The sequence below is a fragment of the Perognathus longimembris genome, chromosome 1, assembly GCF_023159225.1.
Source record: "Perognathus longimembris pacificus isolate PPM17 chromosome 1, ASM2315922v1, whole genome shotgun sequence".
Taxonomy (NCBI): Eukaryota; Metazoa; Chordata; class Mammalia; order Rodentia; family Heteromyidae; genus Perognathus; species Perognathus longimembris.
The window spans coordinates 66717823-66740398 of NC_063161.1; the positions used below are offsets into that span (position 1 = coordinate 66717823).

The 22576-nt window shown below is 41.0% G+C and overlaps 1 protein-coding gene across 2 annotated transcripts in view; it reads right to left on the reverse strand.

Moving 5' to 3' along the window:
- Dennd5b (DENN domain containing 5B) overlaps window positions 1-22576 on the reverse strand; it is a 148333-nt gene that overhangs the window by 74698 nt on the left and 51059 nt on the right. The window contains exons 2-3 of one of the 2 annotated variants that reach the window (XM_048366951.1): window positions 15573-15638; window positions 12670-12779 (exon numbers count right to left, since the gene is read on the reverse strand). In XM_048366951.1, the coding sequence (XP_048222908.1) occupies window positions 12670-12779; window positions 15573-15638 (176 nt within the window). The remainder of the gene's footprint in view (window positions 1-12669; window positions 12780-15572; window positions 15639-22576) is intronic. The other variant, XM_048366961.1, reaches the window with a different exon arrangement.

Consider the following 22576-nt stretch of genomic DNA (forward strand, 5'->3'; position numbering starts at 1 on the left):
AGCTTATTTGAAAAATGGCAAAGAAGTTAAAAAGAAAGGCAACTGGTTTCATCTTTGCTGTCTTGAAAAACAAACTTTAAAATAAAAACCTTTGATTTACTGAAAAAGAAGAGCAGAAGCAAGACACTTTAGCTGTAATAGAAATTATGCTCTCCATTTTGGGAACTACCAAGGATTGAGTCAAACTCAGGAACAAAATTACCCAAGGAACTAGGGGCTATATTTAAAATGTTTAAAATGCATGGGAAATTAGAATTCCTTTGACTCCTCTAAATAAATTATAGAAAATCTGAAATATACTAAGAACAGAACTTGTAATTCTAATTCTAACAAACTACTATTTGCTTTTATATATTTCTCCTTTTTTTTTTCTTTGGCCAGTCCTGGGGCTTGAACTTAGTGTCTGCCACTATCGTTGAGCTTATTTTGCTCAAGGTTAGCACTCTACCACTTGAGTCACAGTGCCACTTCTGGCCTTTTCTGTTTATGTGGTACTGAGGAATCAAACCCAGGGCTTCATGCATGCTAGGCAAGCACTCTACCACTAAGCCATATTCCCAGTCTTACTTCAGTATTCTAGCATGCCTTTTTTCTAAGTCAGTTGTGGGGCTTGAATCAACTCTGGGCCTGGGTGCTGTCCCTGAGCTCTTCAGCTCATGTGCTCTACTACTTGAGCCACAGAGTCACTTCTGGTTTTCATTCCCAAAGTTACAAATCCTCCACTCAAGTTGTTAGTAAATGTTTAAGTGCCTGTGGGAGTTAGGCCCTGTGGGGACACAGAAGTGAGAAAGACTTGGTTCCTGCCTCTGTGGAGCTCCCAGGCTATAAGAATGATACTTGGAAATGTAGGCCTCTATGGGGGGAAAAAACAAAAACAGCAAGAAAAGAGAATTATCAGGTAAAAATGAAGTTCAAGTGGGAACCCAAGGTTCCAGAGTTAGTAAAATGAAGCTGCTAGGTAGATGCTGGGTGTTGGTGACACAAGCCTATAATCGTAGCTACTCAGAAGACTAAGATCTGAGAATCAAGGTTCAAAACCAGCTAGGGGAGAAAAAAAAAATCTGTGATATTCTTTTTTTAATGTCAGTCATGGGGCTTGAATTCAGGGCCTGGGTACCGTCCCTGAGCTTTTGTGCTCAAAGCTAGTACTATACCTCTTTGAGCCCAGTGCCACTTCTGGTTTTCTGGTGGTTAATTGGAGATAAGATTGTCACAATGACTTTTCAGCCCAGGCTGGCTTCAAATCGTGATCCACAGATTTTAGTCTCCTGAGTAGCTAGGATTACAGGCTTGAGACACTGGTGCCTTGTTGGAGAATTAAAGTCTCCAAGCAGTGGAAAAATTTAGCCCCGGCACGGTTACTCCGATGCCTCATTAGCACACTAATAGGCCCTTGGGAACACATTTCCAGTAAGGAGTTTCTGGTGTTTGTGGGCCAAAGGAAGCCACCAGTTGTTGTGAGAATCTCCTTTTTCCCCCTGCTTAGCAAGTCTCCCTGAGGAGACTTGCTTGACCAGCTGCCTTTAGTGTTAGATTCTCACTATAAACAGGAAAGTCTCCTCACTGTTATTTTCACAAGTACTTGGAGAAGTCAAGATTGATGAGATAGTAGCTAGTAGATAATTATAGTTCTACCTAGGTTGTATACAGTTCCTTGTTTTGATATCAACAATATTTGTAGTCACTACCTCCTGTAATTAGAAAGGCATTTGTATCAAGTTCCTGCCCTCACAGTAGGAAATTTCCTCCACTTCTGTATTTGAGACAAATGTCATGCTGTATTGATCTTTTACCCTGTAATTGTAAAATTGGTTTCTAACCCTATATAAACCCTGGCCCTCTTGGAATAAAGTATGCATTGGTTCACTCGCCTTGCATCCCCCGTGTCCTGATTTCGACTGCAGTTACCCAGGTTCAATAGTGCCTGGCTTCTGTGACACTATACCTCTAATTAGCCTCTATGAAGCTAGAAGTGGAGGTGTAACTTATGTGGTAGAATGAACACCTTAAGTAAAAAAGCTCAGAGGCAGTGCCCAAGGCCTGAGTTCAGGCCCCCCCAAAAAGAGCACATGCACATACACACACACACGAAACAAGAAAATATTAATACAACAAAATTCTCACAGTGACTGAAGGCAGGTGGTAGCATAAATGTTCCATATAGCTACTTTAGACCAGGTTCCCCTAGAAGTCCTAGTTTTTGCAACTCATGTCACCAAATGATACCACTATACTTTAGTTCTAATGAAGCTCATTTCCCAAAAAATTCTTCCACAATTTTAAATATATTGTCAACTCCCAAATTTAGGTTTGCTGTTTTTTTGTGTTTTTTTGTTGCCAATCCTGAGGCTTGAACTCAGGACCTGAACACTGTCCCTGCTTCTTTTTGCTCAAGGTTAGCACTCTACCACTGGAGCCACAGCTCTACATCTGGCCTTTTCTATATATGTGGTGCTGAGGAACTGAACCCAGGGCTTCATGCATACTAGGCAAGCACTCTACCACTAGGCTATATTCCCAGCCCCTAAATTTAGTATTTTTTGAACCTGACTATTGGGGGTGAGAGGAGAAATAGTGGGGCTTGAACTCAAGCTTTGCACTCTTGTTTGGCTTCTTCCACTCAAGGCTAGTGTTCTACTAACCCTCCATTTCCTTTTTGTTGATTAATTGGAAATAAAGAGCTTCACAGACTTTCCTGCCCAAGCTAACTCTGAATCTTGATCCTCAGGTCTCAGCCCCCAGAGTAGCTAAGATTACAGGCAAGAGCTACTTGTGTCTAACTTAGTTCATTTCTTGATTCAGCCTCTTTGCAAAAAGTTTTTTTTTTTACAACTAGGCAATGTGGAAATATAGTGACCTCCAAAGTCAACATAAAGATTTCATTTTCTTGGCAGGTTTTCCAGATATCATAAACCATAGAATCATAGCTCATGATGTTTCTGAAAAGCTGCCAAATACTCTTAAGGATTTGTAGCTTTCTTGAGCACATATTCATTTACAGGAAAGGATTGCCAAAAGTTGTGCTAAAAAAGAGAAGACTTCCTATGCCAGATAACAGATGTAAGAATTTTTCTTAAATGCTCTTCTCACAAATCAAAACAAGTAAGAATTATATTTGTAACCTGGGAATCATGAATTGGAAAATGTAATTTTATTTTTCATTCTTAAAAGACAGTAATATAAATTACTGGGAACTAAAAGACATTTTACTTCTCAGAAACCTGAGATATAAATCAAGATTTTCTTACCATGGCATTGTTAACCCACAAAAGTATCTTGTGAACACACAAATTTACTAATTACTGCTGAGGTGCCAGACTTTGAAGTCAGGCCCCACCACGTGAACCCCATTTTAGAATCGAACCCTGAGCCAATCAGATTTGTACCTGTGTTCTAATCTCGCTTGCACAGCTGATTGTTGTAACCTTGTTCTTTGCCTTTATAAGCCCTGTGTAATCACAGCTCGGGGCTTCCTAACCTCCGCTGTGTCGGTGGGTAGGACAAGGCCCGAGTTGGCAGCTCGTTAAATAAAGCCTTGCCTTGCTTTTGCATTTCGGAGTGTCTGAATCTCGGTGGTCTTCTTGGGGGTGGTCTTGTGACTTGGCACAACATTTGGGGGCTCGTCCGGGATAGCCCCAGAGACCCCGAGATCCCAGACTCCGAAGGTAAGAAAACAGCGCTGTTTATTTGTCTTGTCCTGTCTTTTGCTTATACTTGTAGGGCGCAAGTCAGTTTGGTTTTTGGCCGGATCAGGAGGGCCTCCTAAACGAGACTCAACCCGCCCACCTTGTACTTGGGTCTGCTCCTTCTGCTTATCTGGCAGGAGGTTGTGGGCCAACTCGGGTCCACTCCTTCTGCACCCTTGCAGGAGGTTGTGGGCCAACTCGGGTCCACTCCTTCTCACAGGAGGTTGTGGGCCAACTCGGGTCCATTCCTTCTGCACCCTTGTAGGAGGTTGTGGGCCAGCTTGGGAGATCTCCAACTCGTAGCTTTTCTTAGGCCTGTGTGTTTTCCTCCTTTTGTATTAATTGTTTGTTTCTTGTAGCCTTTTGGACTGAACATCTGATCAGAGCTATGGATAACGTTCTATCTTGAGGACCTCCATCTAGCCCCCTAGACTTGATCCTAGCTCACTGGAGGGAGGTTAAGGAGATAGCTCATTTTTGTGTGTTTTTTTCTTGCACTGTGCCTGACTGACAAACGGATGATGGGGAACGTTCCTCCCACTCCCATGGACTTGACTTTAGCTCACTGGAAAGATGTACAGGTGACAGCCCACAATCAATCAGTGAGAATGTCTGTAAAAACAGAACTCTAGGGGACCCCCACCCAGCCTTCTTAAGCAGAAAATTGTTTGGTACGCTAAAATGTTTTACTAAGACTAAAAAATGAGGCTGGAGAATGGTAAAATCATTTGTTAAAGGTTTTTGTCTTAAAATGTACGGCTGATGCTTATTCAGCACGCTTTAAGATCTTTTGAAAAATGTATGTGTGTGTGCATGTGTGAGTGTGAACATGTTCAAGACTGCAGTATGATGCAAAACTAAGTTTAAATTCAAAGGTCTTCATGCCATGCAGTAACTGGGACTGAAGAAAAAAAAAAAAAAAAGAGGCTCTTTTGAAACAAGCAGCCCGTAAGCAAAGGGCGGCACCTGGTTTCAGATTGCCTGTGAGCTTCAGTTTTTCCGATGCAGATAAAAGCTAAAGTGTTGTGTTAGTGTTAGAAAGGCTTTGGGAATCAAGAATACATTTCTAGATAAGAAATTTGGAAGTAAAATTGTCCTAAATAATTATTGCAAAGTGAGAAAAGGAGAATTATGGCTACCAAAATGTTTAATTGCCATTCCAGCTTCTTTGTAGGTTTTTTTGTAACAGTTTCCAGCAGGCCCACAGAGAAGCACAGGTGATTCCTACAAGTTTGTCAAGATCTAATACTGACCCTTAATAAGTTCCAGGTAAGAGAGCATGCTTAAAAACTACTTCTGTGTGGAACACCTTGTTGCTTATAATTGGAGTAAAGTGGCCCCTTATGAGACTCATTGATCTGAATCTGCAGTTCGAAGCCAGCCCGGGCAAAGAAAGATCCCTGTGAGAGACTTGTCTCTAATCAGCCAGCAGAGTGCTGGGAACGGAGTGGTGTGGAGCTCAAAAGTGGTACGGTGCTAGTCTTGAGCTGGAGAGCTGAGGGACAGCACTCAGGCCCTGAGTCCAAGTCGAAAGTCACTCCTCCTGGGACAAAAGTGATGGAGCATCCAGAGGCAGTAAGCCACTGCTTGGATGGCAGAGATGGTGTCAGATCCTAGAGTCACTACTGTTGGCCTTTCAAAAGTTAAAGCCGGGAAGTCCTAGAAGAATAGTTCATAAGCATGCCTTTCCAATGCCCATGTCTGTCTACTGGGCAGGAATTTGCCAGTCATCTGTGATAGTGGTTAGTAAGGGTAAGTTTGTCAAATGAGAGGATAGATTAAAATCTCACCCCCATTTACTCAAAGCCCTGACTGGCCGTAAGAATTTTAAGCTGATACATCTGTTTAGGAAAGAAAGCTTGTAGACCTGAGATTGTGTTGTGTCCTTATTGAGATCTGTTAAAGGCCTGTCAGCTTGCCAATGCCCCCAATCAACAGATTAACCACGGTGGAAGGGACCCTAGACGGCATCGCCACTTGGGTTCATTGCTTCCACGCCAGGCCAGCTGACCCCTTTACCCTGGATGACAACTACCGTGATGGAACATGGGAGGTCTCCAAGCACCCAACTCAGCCGCTTTGCCTTCGCCTCAAGAAAAGAAAGTTAGACTGAGACTAAGGTTATAGGTTCCTGGCTAGGTAAGGTCTATGCCCCTGAGTCAGCCTGAAGAAGTTACAGAAGATGGATGATCTTCACCCATCAGCCCCCCTTTAAAATCAAGGGACCAGAGTTGTTTTTGGGAAGATGAGGCAGGATAAACTAGAGGCATGCAAAACAGAGGTACAGAGACTATTCTTGTAAGAAATGGTGACAGGCCCTTTGGTTACTACATTGGGCCCTACTGGCCCATGCCTTACCTCTATATCATCCCCTAGACATGTAAGCCATTGAAATGGACAGAATGGAGCCATGATTGGCTCCCAAGGTACCAAAAAGAAAAAGGGGGAAATGAGGTGCCAGACTTTGAAGTCAGGCCCCACCACATGAACCCCATTTTAGAATCGAACCCTGAGCCAATCAGATTTGTACCTGTGTTCTAATCTCGCTTGCACAGCTAATTGTTGTAACCTTGTTCTTTGCCTTTATAAGCCCTGTGTAATCACAGCTCGGGGCTTCCTCCTAACCTCCGCTGTGTCGGTGGGTAGGACAAGGCCCGAGTTGGCAGCTCGTTAAATAAAGCCTTGCCTTGCTTTTGCATTTCGGAGTGTCTGAATCTCGGTGGTCTTCTTGGGGGTGGTCTTGTGACTTGGCACAACACTGCCAGGTGCTTTTAAAAATAAAATCTTAAGGCTCAATAAGAATTCACTAGCAGGATACTGGTGGCTCACGCCTGTAGTCCTAGCTACTCAGGATGTGAGATCTGAGGATCACTGCTCAAAGCCAGCCTGGGCAGGGAAAGTCTGTGAGACTCTTACCTCTAATAAACTACTCAGAAAAAGCCCACAGTGGTGTTGTAGCTTAAATGATAAAACGCTAGCTCAGGGACAAGGCCCAGGGCCCTAAGTTCAATCAGGGTGGGGGATGGAGGGGGGAGTAGAAGAGAAAGATCACCATAAGCAGGGGGACAGTGTGACAACTAAGAGCAGAAGCCAGTTAAGACAGTAGCTGCAGCAGTTCAGGTAAGAGATGGTGGTTAGGATTATGGTGGGTATGGAGAAACGGAGGGAAATAAATAAACAACTGTCTGCATATGGAAGAAGGCAAGAGAGTGAGTTTTCAACACTGACCTATGGATTTCTGGCTGAGACACTCAGGCAAGTGGCTGTATCATTTGCTAATCAGGATTAATAAAAAGGAGTGTGAGTAGGCTCTGGTGGCTCACACCTATAATCCTTGCTATTCAGGAGGCTGAGATCTGAGGATCTGGGTTTAAAGCCAGCCCGGATAGGATAGGAAAGTCCATGAGACTCACCAATAAACCACCAGAAGGGGCACTGAGGCTCAAAGTGGTTGAGCTTTAGCCTTAAGCAAAAGAGCTCAGGGACAGTACCCAGGCCCTGAGTCATTCAAGCCCCATGACTGACCAAAAAAAAAAAAAAAAAGAGGTGTGGATTCAGGTTTGGACATTTGAGTTGGTGATGCCAGTGAAATATTTCAGCTATAATATGAAGGGGACATTGCTTTCCTAGCAATAGCTGAAGAAGATTTCCAACTCTGAGTCTACTCTAAGATGAGAGCTTAAACTTGGGTCAAAGTAAGGGCTTACTAAAAAGAAATTAATAATAATAATAATAATAATAAGGCATTACTCTCGTTCTAATGTCATTCCATTGTCAAACCTATGAACAAAATTTGGGGTTATCTATTTCAAATTCAAGTACTGGCTGAGTGTGCAAAATGAGGGATCTCTCTCTCTCTCTCTCTCTCTCTCTCTCTCTCTCTCTCTCTCTCTCTCTCTCTCTCTCTCTGTCCGTGGGACTTGACCTCTGGGCCTGGAAGCTGTTCCTGTCCCTGAGCTCTTCAGCTCAAGGTTAAATCCTACCACTTTGAGACACCACTTCTGGTTTTCTGGTGTTTAATTGGAGATAAGAGTCTCAGGGAGGGCTGGGAATATGGCCTAGTGGCAAGAGCGCTTGCCTCGTATACATGAAGCCCTGGGTTCGATTCCCCAGCACCACATATACAGAAAATGGCCAGAAGTGGCGCTGTGACTCAAGTGGCAGAGTGCTAGCCTTGAGCAAAAAGAAGCCAGGGACAGTGCTCAGGCCCTGAGTCCAAGGCCCAGGACTGGCAAAAAAAAAAAAAGAAGTCAGGGACAGTGCTCAGGCCCTGAGTCCAAGGCCCAGGACTGGCCAAAAAAAGAAAAAAAAAAGAGTCTGGACTGGACTGGTTTTGAACCACGATTCTCAGATATCAGCCTCCTGAGTAGCTAGGATTATAGGCATGAGCCACCAGTGCCTGGCTTACCCTTTACTCTTTACTTGTCATCCCACTCCAACTTTCTTTGTGATCAAAGTAAAAAGTAAATTTATCATTACTTTTTGTGTGTGTGATAGTTCTGGGGGTGAACTTGCAAGGAATGTTAGTAAATCTTTTTGGAATTGCAGCAAAAAGCAAAATGCCATGTGGTACTTAATAATCAAAACTCAGTCTTGATATCTATCCTTCCCGGGGAGACTTCTGCTGTTTGCATTTAAAAAAAAAACAAAAAAACAAAAAAAAACACCCTTACGGGAGGAGGGAGAGAAAACAAAACCCTCAAAGACAAATCAAGGAAGCTGATAATTGAATTAAAGATGAATGTTTTGCATACTGAGACAAAAGCCATAATGGATAGCTTATTGTTCACTCAAATGATTAAAAATGAAACGTGTCAAGTGTTTTTGACACTTTATTCTGAAGGACTACAAAATTGTATTGTAGTAAGAATCTAGTTTTGAACATGATTCTGGTTTTTCACAAAATCATTTATTCTTTAAATATCTGACTAATAAAAGAAAATCAAGTATTATCTATTCACATTCTTAACCATGTTTTCAGTGCTTTGGTTAGAACCTCTTAACACTTTTCCGTTTTGCTGGCATGAGCAGCTGATAAATTACTTTTTATCACTACTGATAGTTATTTTATTCAGAAGCTTGTTTAGACTCCTCTAAGTCTCATAAAGGTAACTTAGAGAGTTGTGCATTATTAAATTTCTATAGTACGCCATCAAAGATGATTTCAAACATCCACAGTATTATCAAAATAATAAGAGTTTGGGACTGGGGCTGGGAATAGGGCTTAGTGGTAGAGTGCTTGCCTTGTATGCAGGAAGCCCTGGGTTCGATTCCTCGGCACCAAATAAACAGAAAAGGCCAGAAGTGGTACTGTGGCTCAAGTGGTAGAGTGCTACTAGCCTTGAGCAAAAAGAAGCCAGGGACAGTGCTCAGGCCCTGAGCCCCAGGACTGGCAACAAACAAACAAGAGTTTGGGACTGTGGGCTGGGAGTATGGCCTAGTGGCAAGAGCGCTTGCCTCCTACACATGAAGCTCTTGGTTCCATTCCCCAGCACCACATATATGGAAAACAGCCAGAGGGGGCGCTGTGGCTCAGTTGGCAGAGTGCTGGCCTTGAGCGGGAGGAAGCCAGGGACAGTGCTCAGGCCCTGAGTCCAAGGCCCAGGACTGGCCAAAAAAAAAGAGTTTGGGACTATAACTACATTGTGCTCTGTAAAGAATCAAAGTCAAGCTGGGTACCAGTGGCTCATGACTATAATCCTAGCTGCTCAATAATACCCCAGTAAGAATGGCCTATATTCTTAATTCAGACAACAACAAATGCTGGAGGGGATGCGGAGAAAGAGGAACCCTAGTGCACTGGTGGTAGGAATGCAAACTAATACAACCACTTTAAAAAGCAGTCTGGAGGTTCCTCAAAAAACTAAACACAGGGGCTGGGATATGGCCTAGGGTCAAGAGTGCTTGCCTCGTATACATGAGGCCCAGGGTTCAATTTCCCAGCACCACATATACAGAAAATGGCCAGAAGGGGCGCTGTGGCTCAAGTGGCAGAGTGTTAGCCTTGAGCAAAAAGAAGCCAGGGACAGTGCTCAGGCCCTAAGTCCAGGTCCCAGGACTGGCCAAAAAAAAAAAAAAAAAACACTAAACACAGCCATACTACTCCTAGGCATCTATCCTGAACAGCAGGATCCAGAATACTATAAGGATACCTGCACTTCCATGTTCATTGCTGCACTGTTCACAATAGCCAAGGTATGGAAATAACCCAGATGCCCCACTACAGATGAATGGATTAAAAAATGTGATACCTATATACAATGGAATTTTACACTGCATTAGAAAGCATAAAATAATGGCATTTGCTGGAAAAATGGATGGAACTAGGACAAATCATGCTGAATGAGACAACCCAAGAACAAACAAATGGCCTATGGTCTCCCTGATATGTGGGTGTTAGAATTAAAATGCAAAGAGATACAATAAAGTAAATAGGCCTCACGATACCAAAATACAGTAAAAAGAAAAGAGGACACATAATGAGTGGAAAGTATGTGAGAATAGTAATAATAATAGCAATAATAGGGCTGGGGATATAGCCTAGTGGCAAGAGTGCCTGCCTCATATACACGAGGCCCTAGGTTCGATTCCCCAGCACCACATATACAGAAAACGGCCAGAAGCGGCGCTGTGGCTCAAGTGGCAGAGTGCTAGCCTTGAGCAAAAAGAAGCCAGGGACAGTGCTCAGGCCCTGAGTCCAAGGCCCAGGACTGGCAAAAAAAAAAAAAAGAAGTCAGGGACAGTGCTCAGGCCCTGAGTCCAAGGCCCAGGACTGGCCAAAAAAAAGAAAAAAAAAAAAAAGCAATAATAATATAGCAGAGGGGACCATCATTACTTCGGACATTGATGAAAGGGAACTAAGTAACTCATGGGGTGGGAATGGGAAGGAAAGAATGAGTGAAGGAGAGAACTGCTGTTGCTAAACAAAAGGAATGTAATGTGCATATTATCTGAAATGGAGAAAATGATTTTATTTTTAAAGTTCATAGACTTTACAAGCTATGTAGAGTAGAATGACAATTTTCATCATTGTGAAAGTTAAAACAAATACTATGAAATATATGTAATAACTTAAACCCAATTTTTTAAACTCCTAGCTGCTCAGGAGGATGAGATCTGAGGATTGTGGTTCAAAGCCAGCCCAGACAACAAGGGCCACAGGACTCTTATCTCCAATTAAGCACCAAATAAGCCAGAAGTCGAGCTGTGGTTCAAGTGGTAGAGCACTAGCCTTGAGCACAAAAGCTCCGGGATAGCACACAGGCCCTGAGTTCAAGCCCTAGGACCAACACACACACACACACACACACACACACACACACACACACACACTAAAGTCAACTGCATTAAGCATCTGTCCTTACCAAAAGTACATGCTAATGTCTTGCTGGAACAGAACAAACCCAAACTGGAAAGGCTTTGCTATGATGCAGAAATATCATGAAGGGTCCAGTATGCCTAATATCACTTCTGATGTGAATTAAAACACTAAGATATGTAGTTTTGTTTTGTCTTTTTGCCAGTTTTGGGGATGGAACTCAAGGCCTAGGCACTGTTCCTGAGTTTCTTTGGCTCAAGGCTAGCACTGTACATCTGGCTTTTTCTGAATAGTTTACTGGAGTCTAATGGGGGTTGGGAATATGGCTTAGTGGTAGAGTGCTTGCCTTGCATGCATGAAACCCTGGGTTTGATTCCTCAGCATCACACAAACAGAAAAAGCCAGAAGTGGCACTGTGGCTCAAGTGGTAGAGTGCTAGACTTGAATATATATATTGGCCTTTCCTGCCCAGGCTGGCTTTGAACCACAATCTTCAGATCTCAGCTAGGATTACAGGCGTGAGCCACTGGTACCTGGCTGATACATAGTTTTTAATCTTTGGGGTTTTTTTTGTTTTTTTTTTGAGGAGCTATCAGGGCAGGTGGGGAAAAGAAAATGACCCAGAAAGTAAAAACAAGGGGGGAGGGAAAGTAGGAGAAAATGAGGGAGGGGGTAACACTGTAGACAAAAAATATACTTATTACTTTACCTGTGTAACTGTAACCCCTCTGTACAGCACCTTTGCAATAAAATAATTTTTTAAAAAGAAAGTAAAAATGATATAGATTTACTTCTGATACTTAATTACATTACCTGGGACAAGTTACTTAACCACTGTGAAACTTGAACAAAAGTCAAACTAGGTCAATGTAAACAAGCATGTGAAAATAACAAGGCTTAATTAAGCACCTAGTAGGCTTCCACTAAATACTAACTTCCTTTCCTTAGAGTATTGCAAAAAAGGGACTTTAGTTCTAACTCTAAAATTCTTAAACTAGAACTGAGACCAGGGTCTCAGTCTACCATAGATCATTTCTGTGTTTTCCATGCTAGATCTCTGATCTGTACTCTGGGGCTTACTGAATTAAGTAATCACAAAGTCAATGGAAGTCGAAAATATTATCAAAGCTTCTAAGCACTTAAATTAACCAGAAAACAATGAGCTTCATTTATAAAAATCTCTAAGAAGACATTTAATCGCCATTGGTAGGCAACTAAGTACATAAATTCAGATTCCTTATAATTAAATTCTAACTATGGCTTAAATGACACATATAAGTTCCTTTCCAGCTTCCTGTTATCTAGAAAGATGATTAATTACAAGCCCATTGTACATCATTCCTGAAATGTAGAAACTGTAACCACACACAAGTACTACCACTGTTTATCAAGATTTCTTTGTATTAATACAAGCCCACAAGATAGCTCAATAGTAGGAAACACAATAAGCTTTGAGATTCCTATTCCCTATGGGAACCCTGGGGAAGCACCCTAACTTCTCTGAGCTTCAGTTTCTACATCTGTAAAATGTGGACCATAGTTTATTTCTCATGCAATTATCAAAATGAAATGAAATAATGTAGTCATTCCAACTACTGCCATCTGCCATCTTACAATAAAAAAGAAAGGCTAAAGAGAAAATGGAGAAAGAAAAAAAATACAAACCATGTTTACTGCATCTTGATCAAAAGGGTTCCATTCTATATTCTGAGGATAATGTGCCAAAACTTTGGATTTGAATGTTCTTCTTAAAGGACTCTGGTCAAAATTTTCACCTACAACAAATAATAAAGGATAAATAACTGACTTCCTTACAACTATCACCATATTTTATAATTATTTGCATATATTGATATATTCATAGATATATATTTACTGCTTGTTGAAATCTGATTCAAGTTTCTACCTCTGCTAAGAAGTAGGAAAATTCCCAATGGACAACTATAAAAACAAATATTAATAACAAATCTTCACCTAACAGTTTAGACTCTGAATTTTTAAGTCTTAGCTATACAATCAATATTAAATATCAAAACACTGCAATGATGTAATTATCATTTTAACATACAGTGGTAAAAATATTACATGGGAACAATTCACTAAAGAAACATTGATGGAACCTCTTAATATGACTATATACAGACCCAATGCTTCAGAAAAGGCAATTTTGTTTGTGTTACCACAAAAATCTCTGGTACATGTAGTTTTATATTCAGGTTCCTCAGTAACAAGACCAAGTTATGAACATCACTGCTAAGTTTGCTGGTGGACAGAACACATTAGATAAACTAACTTCCTAAAATGAGCTAGCCAAATTGATTACCAGTCAAAGTTATGGAAAGATAAAAGAGGCATACCATTTTACATAAGAAAACTCAGTAACAGCTATCAGATCAATTCTTTATCTCCTTAACCAAATGAATTCTCATATTAATTCTGTTATTTCCAAATGTCTTAGTTTCAGAAAATATGTTCATGTAGATGGTCTTAAATTTCCAATGTCAAATAGTGAGATCAAGGAACTGGAAGATTTTGGAGTAATTTCATTTTGTCTTATGTTTTTCTACTTTTCTAAATTGGAATAAAGTGTAAATCACTAACTCATAGCAAAATATAAGTGTCATTTGTTAGCACTTGCACAATTAAGAATACCATAAAGCAATCTGACTTGTAAGTGATATGCTGACATCTTGTTAGACTCAAGTTTCCATTTTAGGAAAAACATGAAGACATACTAAAACACCTTTGAGTGAGTGCAAAACTTAACAGATAACAGGAGGGAAAAGTCACACTTGAAAATCTTGTTGGATATTGCAATATGAAATGTAATTTTTTTAAAAATAAGGTCAGTGGATACATGGGATGCAGTGTGGCTGAGGACAAAGACGGTTCAGCGCTGTGAACTTGTAGATAAAAGACGTCCCCAGGCTGATGCTAGATTTTCCACACTACTAAGAAGTTTTAGATTATTTGTAAGAAAAAAAAATTACATTCCACTCACTGTGAGTCCACGAAAAAAAACAAAATTAGAAGAAAAAAAAAAAACACCACTGCCTCCTCCTGGTTCTGTGTGTGCTGCCAGGCTGCATATTTTCGGGAACCCTGTCCTACACATACCACGAAGGACAGGAAATGTTTCTTAGCACCCATAAATATAAGAAAAATGCCAAACACTATAGAAGCAGGTCTATAACTGACACCAACCCAGGTCATGAATCCTTATAACACTTACCGTTCGATGAATTCTTGCCTGTAGGATTTAACATAGTAACATTAGCTTTACTCATATATCAAGGAATTAATAGGACAGGAGAGAAATCACAGAAGTCATAACAGTTTCATTGGCAATGTAATTGTTCTGTTACCTAAGGAACATCACACCTTTTTGAAGTACAATGAATCCATCAGAGAGAAAAAAGAAAATTACCTCCAGAAAGAATTTCACAAAACCAGAAAGCCTACAAAATACCAACAAGGAGAAATAAACCATCACCAATTTCAGCAGCAGCAAGCAGCACCAGTGCCAGTACCACCACCATCTCTCATACTTAAAAAAGGGAGCATGAGGAAAGATCACTGCTCTATATTCAGTTGCCTTGGCAAATAGTTACTTTAAAGGAAATTAAGAATCTATACTTAGAAATTCTGCTATCACTGCTAAGAACTGAGAAATGAGTAATACAACTCAATCCTCAATAAAGACTAGTACCAGCTAGCAAAGAGTCTTACAGATGTCTTTTAGGCAAAGGAGCTGGCAGGGAACAAACCTATTCTTCATTTTGAATGCAAAGTTTATAAAATTGTACCTTAAAATTTACTGCCAGGGGCTGGGACTATGGCTTAGTGGTAGAGTGTTGCCTTGCATGCACTAAGCCCTGGGTTCGATTCCTCAGCACCACATAAACAGAAAAAGCCGGAAGTGGCACTGTGGCTCAAGTGGTAGAATGGTAGCCTTGAGCAAAAAGAAGCCAGGAACAGTACTCAGGCCCTGAGTCCAAGCCCCAGGACTGGCAAAAAGAAAAAAAAAAAAAAAACTACTGCCAGGAGGAAGCAGAAAAAATAACTATGTTTGGGACTTTGTATTTCCAGGAAGTGGAAATTATACAACATCCCTTATTGAATGAAATTCAAATTTACCCTTTAGATACTGTCCTGAAGCAAACAAGGACCAAACAAACTTGTACCAATCTTAATACCCTTGTGAGGTCCTGGGTTCAATTCCCTGCATTGCCAAAAATGTAGCTCCAGTATTAATATCCTTGCTGTAAACTAGACACAGACATAAATCCTGCTGTGTAACCTCCAATCATACCCTACAGATTAAGCCCTTCCTCCTAAGAAAGTAGGAAATATATGTCAAGACAGCTGAAAGCCAAGCAAATATTTATTTTCAAGGCTTGAAGCAAATGAGGTCTTTATGCAAACTAAGGTACAGATGACAGAACAGAATAAGGAGCTGTAAGTTTGTCCAAGCAAAACAGAATAAAGCAACATTGCTAAACTGGTTTGGGGTGATAATTAGAAGATAATGACTTCTAGCACCCAGTCCTTTTCTAACTTGTTTTTACCTGGAGTCGTATTTGCAGCATCTTGGCTCCTGCCATGGCGATCTGCTTCTAGCCATTGGTACAAAACTACATGATTTAACAGAAACAAAAAGCTTTATGAACGAAGAAACAAAACAAACATAAAAAAGCAAAATGACTGTGAAGAATGGAAAATAAGAATACAAAACTTAAAAACAATTCAACATGAGATCAGGAAACATTCACTTCAAGAGTGTAGTTCAACATCACTGTAATACAGCTTATAAGCTATTATAGAAAGCAGAGAACGAGTCATTTTAACATATAGTAGGTGAAATGCTGTTTAAAAAGCTGTAATAGGTGTCTGTGTGGGGAAAAGCACACCTATATTAAAGCTAATTTCAAGAGAACGTGTTTCTTTGTGAGATTTAATGAAGTATGGCAGTAAGAATAATTGGCTATGGTTGTGAATGTGGCTTAGTGGCAGAGTGATTGCCTAGCATGCATGAAGCCCTGGGTTCAATTCCTCAGTACCACATAAACAGAAAAGGCCAGAAATAGAGCTGTGGCTCAAGTGGTAAAGTGCTAGCCTTGAGTAAAAGAAGCTAAGGTACAGTGCCCAGGCCCTGAGTTCAAACCCTAGGACTAGCATAAAAACAAAAAAAGAAAGAAAAGGAATAAATGACTAACTTTAAGAATTGTATTCAGACCAAGTATGGAGGCTCACACCTGTAATCCTACTCAGAAGTGAAAATTGAGAGGACCACAGTTCAAGGCTAGCCAAGGGCAAAAATTAGTGATCTGAGCATGGTGGTACATGCCTGTAATCCTAGCTACTCGGGAGGGTAATTGTCTGAAGCTGGTGCTGATCAAAAACTCGTGACCCTACCTGAAAAATAACTAAAGTGACAAAGAGCTGGAGTGTGTGTGACTCAAGTGGTAGAGCAACTGCCTGGTGAACATGAGACCCTAACTTCAAACCCTAGAACTTTTCTCTCAACCAAAAAAGAAAAAGAAAGAATGAACAAAAGAGAGAGGGAGGGAGGGAAGGAGGGAGGAAGGGAGGGAAGAGAGGAAGGAAGGGAGGGAGGGAGGGAGGGAGGGAGGGAGGGAGGGAGGGAGGGAGGGAGGGAGGGAGGGAGGGAGGGAATCATATCCTAACCACTACACACTTAGTACAATTGCATAAGTCCAAAAACCCGAATGTGCCAAATGGTGACAAGGATGTGGAATGAGAAGGAATCCCATTCCTTGCTGATAGAAGTACAAAATGGGAGGACAGCTTTGAAAGACAGTTTGGCAAATTCTTATAAGGGTAAATATAGTCTTGATACACATAATCCCATAATTCCAATCTAATCATGAGTAAAACACCAAATTCCAACCTATAATATACTTGGTAAATACTCATCAAAACTGTCAAAGACATGGAAAACAAAAAAAGTCTCAGAAACTGTCACAATCAAAACAGCTAGGACAATAGCTAGGGAGAGAGAAAGCTTCTGAATGTAATACTGTATAGAAGATGTAATCCTCCACGAGAGAAAGGAGATTAGGTAAGATAAAATCGGGACAGGGCACATCAATACTGTACCACACTATACCTACCACACCACTACAAAACATCAATAATAGGTAAACCATATGTGATTTTCTGTAAATATAAAACTACTATTGTAAAAGCTACATTTCAAAGCTGGATATGAGAGTGAGTCGGTAGTTCCAGCTACATAGGAGGCTAGTCCAGGAATTCCCAACACAATGAGACCTTATCACTAAAAACAACAAAACTCCACTTATATTTGAATATTCAAGGGAAAGACACACTATATTAAATTTTTTTTTTTTTTTGCCTGTCCTGGGCCTTGAACTCAGGGCCTGAGCAGTGTCACTGGCTTCTTTTTGTTCAAGGCTAGCTAGCACTCTACCACTTGAGCCACAGTGCCGATTCTGGGCTTTTCTATACATGTGGCTGAGGAATCAAACCCGGGGCTTCTTTTATGCGAGGTAAGCACTCTACCGCTAGGCCATATTCCCAGCCCTATATCAAATCTTACTATCAGCATTTCATAAGTATATTATTTTTTAGTCCAAGACCAGGATTTAACTCAAACTTGGAATCTGATGCTTTCAGTTACTGGTTAGTACTCTACTACTCAAGTCACACCTCCAACCTCTCATAAATAATTTTATACAAATGTAAGAGTGGGGTATATGCCTGTAACTCAGCACTTCTTGGGAAGCTGAGGGAGGGAACTCTCAAGTTTGAGCCCAGCCTAGGATATATAGCAAGATGGCTTCAAATCAGAACAAAACTAAAGCTAGGTCCAGTGCCTTAGGCCTATAATCCTAGCCTTTCAGGATGCTGAGGTCTGAGAATTGAGATTCTGAGGGCTGTGGCAGTCATATCTGAGAAACTCATATTTCTGACATTAGCAAAAAGCCAAAAGCAGAGATGTGGCTCAAGTGGTAAAGTGTAGGTTTTGAGAGAAAAGTCAAGCAAGAACAGAAGGCCTGAGTTCAAGTCCAGTACTTTACTCAAAGCTGGCACTCTATTACTTGAGCGTGTCATACCTCCACTTTCAGGTTTTTACTCCCTGCTCTGGCTCCTAACCAGAATACTCAAATCCTCCTGAGTAGCTAAGATTACAGGTTTGAGCCACTATTGCCCTGCCTAAATTAAAATTTTAGTTAAATAAAACTTAAAATTCAGTTCTTTTCCTGCATCAGCCACATTTCTGGTTGCTACCATATTAACATGTAGAATAGAATAGTTTCATCACAAGAAAAAGTTCTATGGACAATGTTAATTTAGAGGCTTGAGTAGATCTGGGTATTTATTTATTGTTTCTTTCGAAGAGGGCAAGACTACTGCCTAAGTAGGGCCCTGTGCCCCATTAGAACATTCTAAGAAGGAGGGAGGGGGGAATGAGGGAGGAGGTGACAAACCCTACAAGAAAAGTATCCAAAGCCTAACATATGAAACTGTAACCACTCTGTATATCAGTTTGACAATAAAAAAAATAACATTCTAAGATTCCACTTAATTACCTAGACTCTCTTTTTTTTTTAATACAAAGACCAGATAAATGTTTGGTTCTTTTATATCAATGACTGCTTAATTCACTGAAAGACTTCTTTTCTCCTGGGATCTTGTTTCTTTCCTGCCAGACTACTTGGGGTCCAAACATATTTAACCACTTTCCTCCCTCTCTCCTCCCAGCCGAGAGTACATCTTGGTTCTAGCAAAAAGACAACTCTAGGGCTGGGGATATGGCCTAGTGGCAAGAGTGCCTGCCTCATATACATGAGGCCCTGGGTTTGATTCCCCAGCACCACATATCCAGAAAATGGCCAGAAGTGGCGCTATGACTCAAGTGGCAGAGTGCTAACCTTGAGCAAAAAGAAGCCAGGGACAGTGCTCAGGCCCAGAGTCCAAGACCCAGGGCTGGCAAAAAAAAAAAAAAAAAAGACAACTCTATATCTCAGGAAGAATGAATTCTGTACAGGATTTTCCAAACCACCACTTGGTCCTAGGAACAATGAAAGCAGTCACAGAAACACTTCCTTAAACTCACTGTTATCTTCCACTTGCGGTTTTCTTTTATGATCTCTAAAACCTTGGTGAAGCCTTTATTCTCAGCTATAAGCACAAAGAAAGGCCAGTGAGTAAGAAAGAAGCTGTATTCCCAAAGTCCAGTGTAGTGAGGACAGCAGACTGGTGAGATCTCAAGCAGAGGGAAGCTTAGTAACAACATTTGTAGTTAGAGCTGGGTGCTGGTGGCTCACACTGGAACCCTAGCTACTCAGGAAGCTGAGATCTAAGGATCAGGTTCAAAGCTAGCAGAAATTAACAAGCAGAAAGCTGGGAGCTGAGCTGTGGTTAAAGTGGTATAACACTAGCTTTGATCTAAAAAACTAAGGGAGAGCACCCTGACCCTGAGACCCTGAGTTCAAGCCCAATAATGGCATATATGCACATGCACACACACACACACACACACACACACACACACGCATGCAAACATACAGGGGAGGGGAGGAGAGGGGAGGGGAGGGGAGGGGAGGGGAAAGTCATATCATGACTTTTCAAATATACTTATTTCCACCCTGATTCTTTTCAGGCCAGCATTTCCATTACCTAGTGGAAACCTCTACCATAGGCTCCAAATCTCCAACTATCTAAAACTGAATCACTCCTTTACCTCCTAGACTATCTTTTTTCTCTGATCCTTGTGCCAATCAATGACACAAATGTGGGGCTTAGTCTCTCTTACCTTGCAAAAAGGCTGAGGAAAATAAGTTAGAATCAACAATGCCCTGTCTAGCATAAGAAGCATGTTCTGTGAAAATGACAGGTTTCGTCATGTAGAGAATGAATCTTAGCTGTTCTGTTTCCAGAACACATGATGACTCAGCCATATGTGATGCTGGGTAAGCTATTTAAGCCTTTCTGTGTTTCCCAGAAAGGAAAATGACAATGACAAGTGAATTTTTATGTCATAAAACAGTAAATATGGTTAAGACTTGATTATTTGAGATGGGGTCCTTGACTAGTCTGGACTCCTACTCTTGGTCTCAAGTGAACCTCAGCTTGCTTGCTTGCTTTTCTTTTCTTTTTTAACTGTATTTTTTTTTTGGTCTTTTTTGTTTTGGTACTGGGGATCGAACCCAGGACGTTGAACTTGCCAGGCAAGTGCTTTGCCACTGAGCTACATCCCAGCCCTCTTTCTTTCCTTCTTTCCTTCCTTCCTTCCTTTTTTGCCAGCTTTAGGGCTTGAACTCAGGTGAGAATGACAGTAAGAGTACTTAACAGTATTCTGCCTTACAGAGCTAGTTATGCATTTACTTTTATCCATTTTTCACTAGAAAAAAATGGCCCTAACCCACCTCTATGATTAAGCACTGATTAGAAGTTGGAAGAAGTATCCTATAGTTCCTAATATGTCTCCTTTTTACTACCCACATCTAATTATTAACCACTTCATCTTACTGATTTAGCACCTACATTTTAGGGGAGAAGGTCAATACCACTGACCCATGTTCCCCAGCCCCTTAACAAGCAATTTTAAGGAAATCTACCTAACCACCTCTGAAACTTCTTTACTCCAATATAATGTGACTTCTCATGTGAATTATTACAAATATCACCTTTGTTCTGCCTACCTTCTGCCTGGCTCCCTGTTGACCTCTTTACCATAATGTAGCTGAGAAATCTTTCTAAATACAAACCAGATGTTATTCCCATTCAGTATTGCCTCATCATGCTAAGGCTAAGTCTCAAATTTCTTAACCTGACTTCAAAATCTGCTCATGGCTTCAAGATGTTTATATCTTAATCCTTCTTGCCAGCTTTCCCATCCCTTTTGTGCTTTGTACTTGAGCCAGGCAGCCCTTCTTAGCTGTTCATCAAACAGGCTGGAATGCTTCAACTTAACCTTTACATGTGTCGTTCTCTTTGCCATAAGCACCTCTCCCATCAGTGCCCTACTGTCCCACCTGAAAATTCTTAGCCAGAACTAAGCAAACAGTGCCTTTATCTGGAAAAACACTTAGCTCTTTAAGGACGCTCTTTATGGGGTTTGCTATCAAATCCTTATGGCCTGCATAAGTATGTAGCATAGTGTAAGCTATAAGAGTAAATGAGAGTCTGGTGCTACTGACTTACACAGGTTCTCCTCAACTACTCAGGAGGCTCAGATCTAAAGTCTGCAGTTCAAAACTGGCCCCAAGAAGGAAAGTCTAGAAGTAAAGCTGTGGCTTAAGTGGTACAGAGCACTAATCTTGAGCTAAAAAGCTCAAGCACAGCACCCAGGCCTTGAGAGTTCAAGCCTCAAGACCTGCACACACATACACAAAAAAGTAAATGAATGGGCTGGGAATATGGCCTAGTGGTAGAGTGTTTGCCTCATATACATGAAGCCCTGGTTCCTCAGAACCACATATATAGAAAAGGCCAAAAGTGGTGCTGTGGCTCAAGTGTTAGAGTGCTAACCTTGAGCAAAAAGAAACCAGGGACAGTGCTCAGGCCCTGAGTTCAAGCTCCAGGACTGGCAAAAAAAAAAAAGTAAATGAGTAATTTTGCATATGGGCTAGTCAAAAGATTTATCTGATTCTTGTCTTTCAGGAAAAGGTTTTTTTTGTTTTTTGGGTTTTTTTTTTTTTTTTGGTTAGTCATGGGGCTTGAACTCTGAGCCTGGGCACTGTCCCTGAATTCTTTAGCTCAAGGCTATTGCTCTACCACTTAAGCCACAGCACCACTTCCGGTTTTCTGGTGGTTAATTGGAGAAGAATTTCACAGACTTTCCTGCCTGGTATGGCTTTGATCCTCAGATCTCAGTCTCTGAGTAGCTAGGATTACAGGTGTACCTGAACCACTGGCGCCTGGCTAAAAGATACTTATTTTTCCCATCGATGTATGGGTGTAAACACTAGGTGTACAGGTTAGAGTGGTAATCCTGAACTTGATCTTTCTGATGATGGTGACCGAAACATGTTACTTACATATTTATATCCTCTAATGACATACAACATATTCTGCTAGGATATATCATGCCTGAAAGAAGTTACGCCCAAGTCATAAAGAACCTTTGGGCTGTTTTTTTTCCCCTCTTTCATTTGCTTATTTTCACTTCTTCATTGAATTTATTCTTTCATTTTGGATGATCTTTATCACTTTTCAGTTCTTTAACTGCAGAAAAAGTGTAGCATTTACAAGCTCCTTTAAGACTCTGATATAAGTGACTGCTATTTAATATTTGCTTATTCAAAAGCTAACTATCCAATCTGTATATTAAATTCTTTCCTTTATCACTTGTGCTGTTCAGTTTTAAGGTAATTTCTTTTCCTTCCTTCCTTCTTGACTCTCCCATCCCTCCTTCCCTCACCCTTCCTTCTTTCTATTCCCCTGCCTCTCTCCTTTCCTCCCGTGTTCTCATGACAGTACTGGGGCTAGAACTCAGGCAGGGCCCTGTGCTCTCACTTAGATTTGTTTGGGGTTTTTTGGTGCTGGTCCTGGGCTTTTCCACTCAAGGTTACCACTCCAC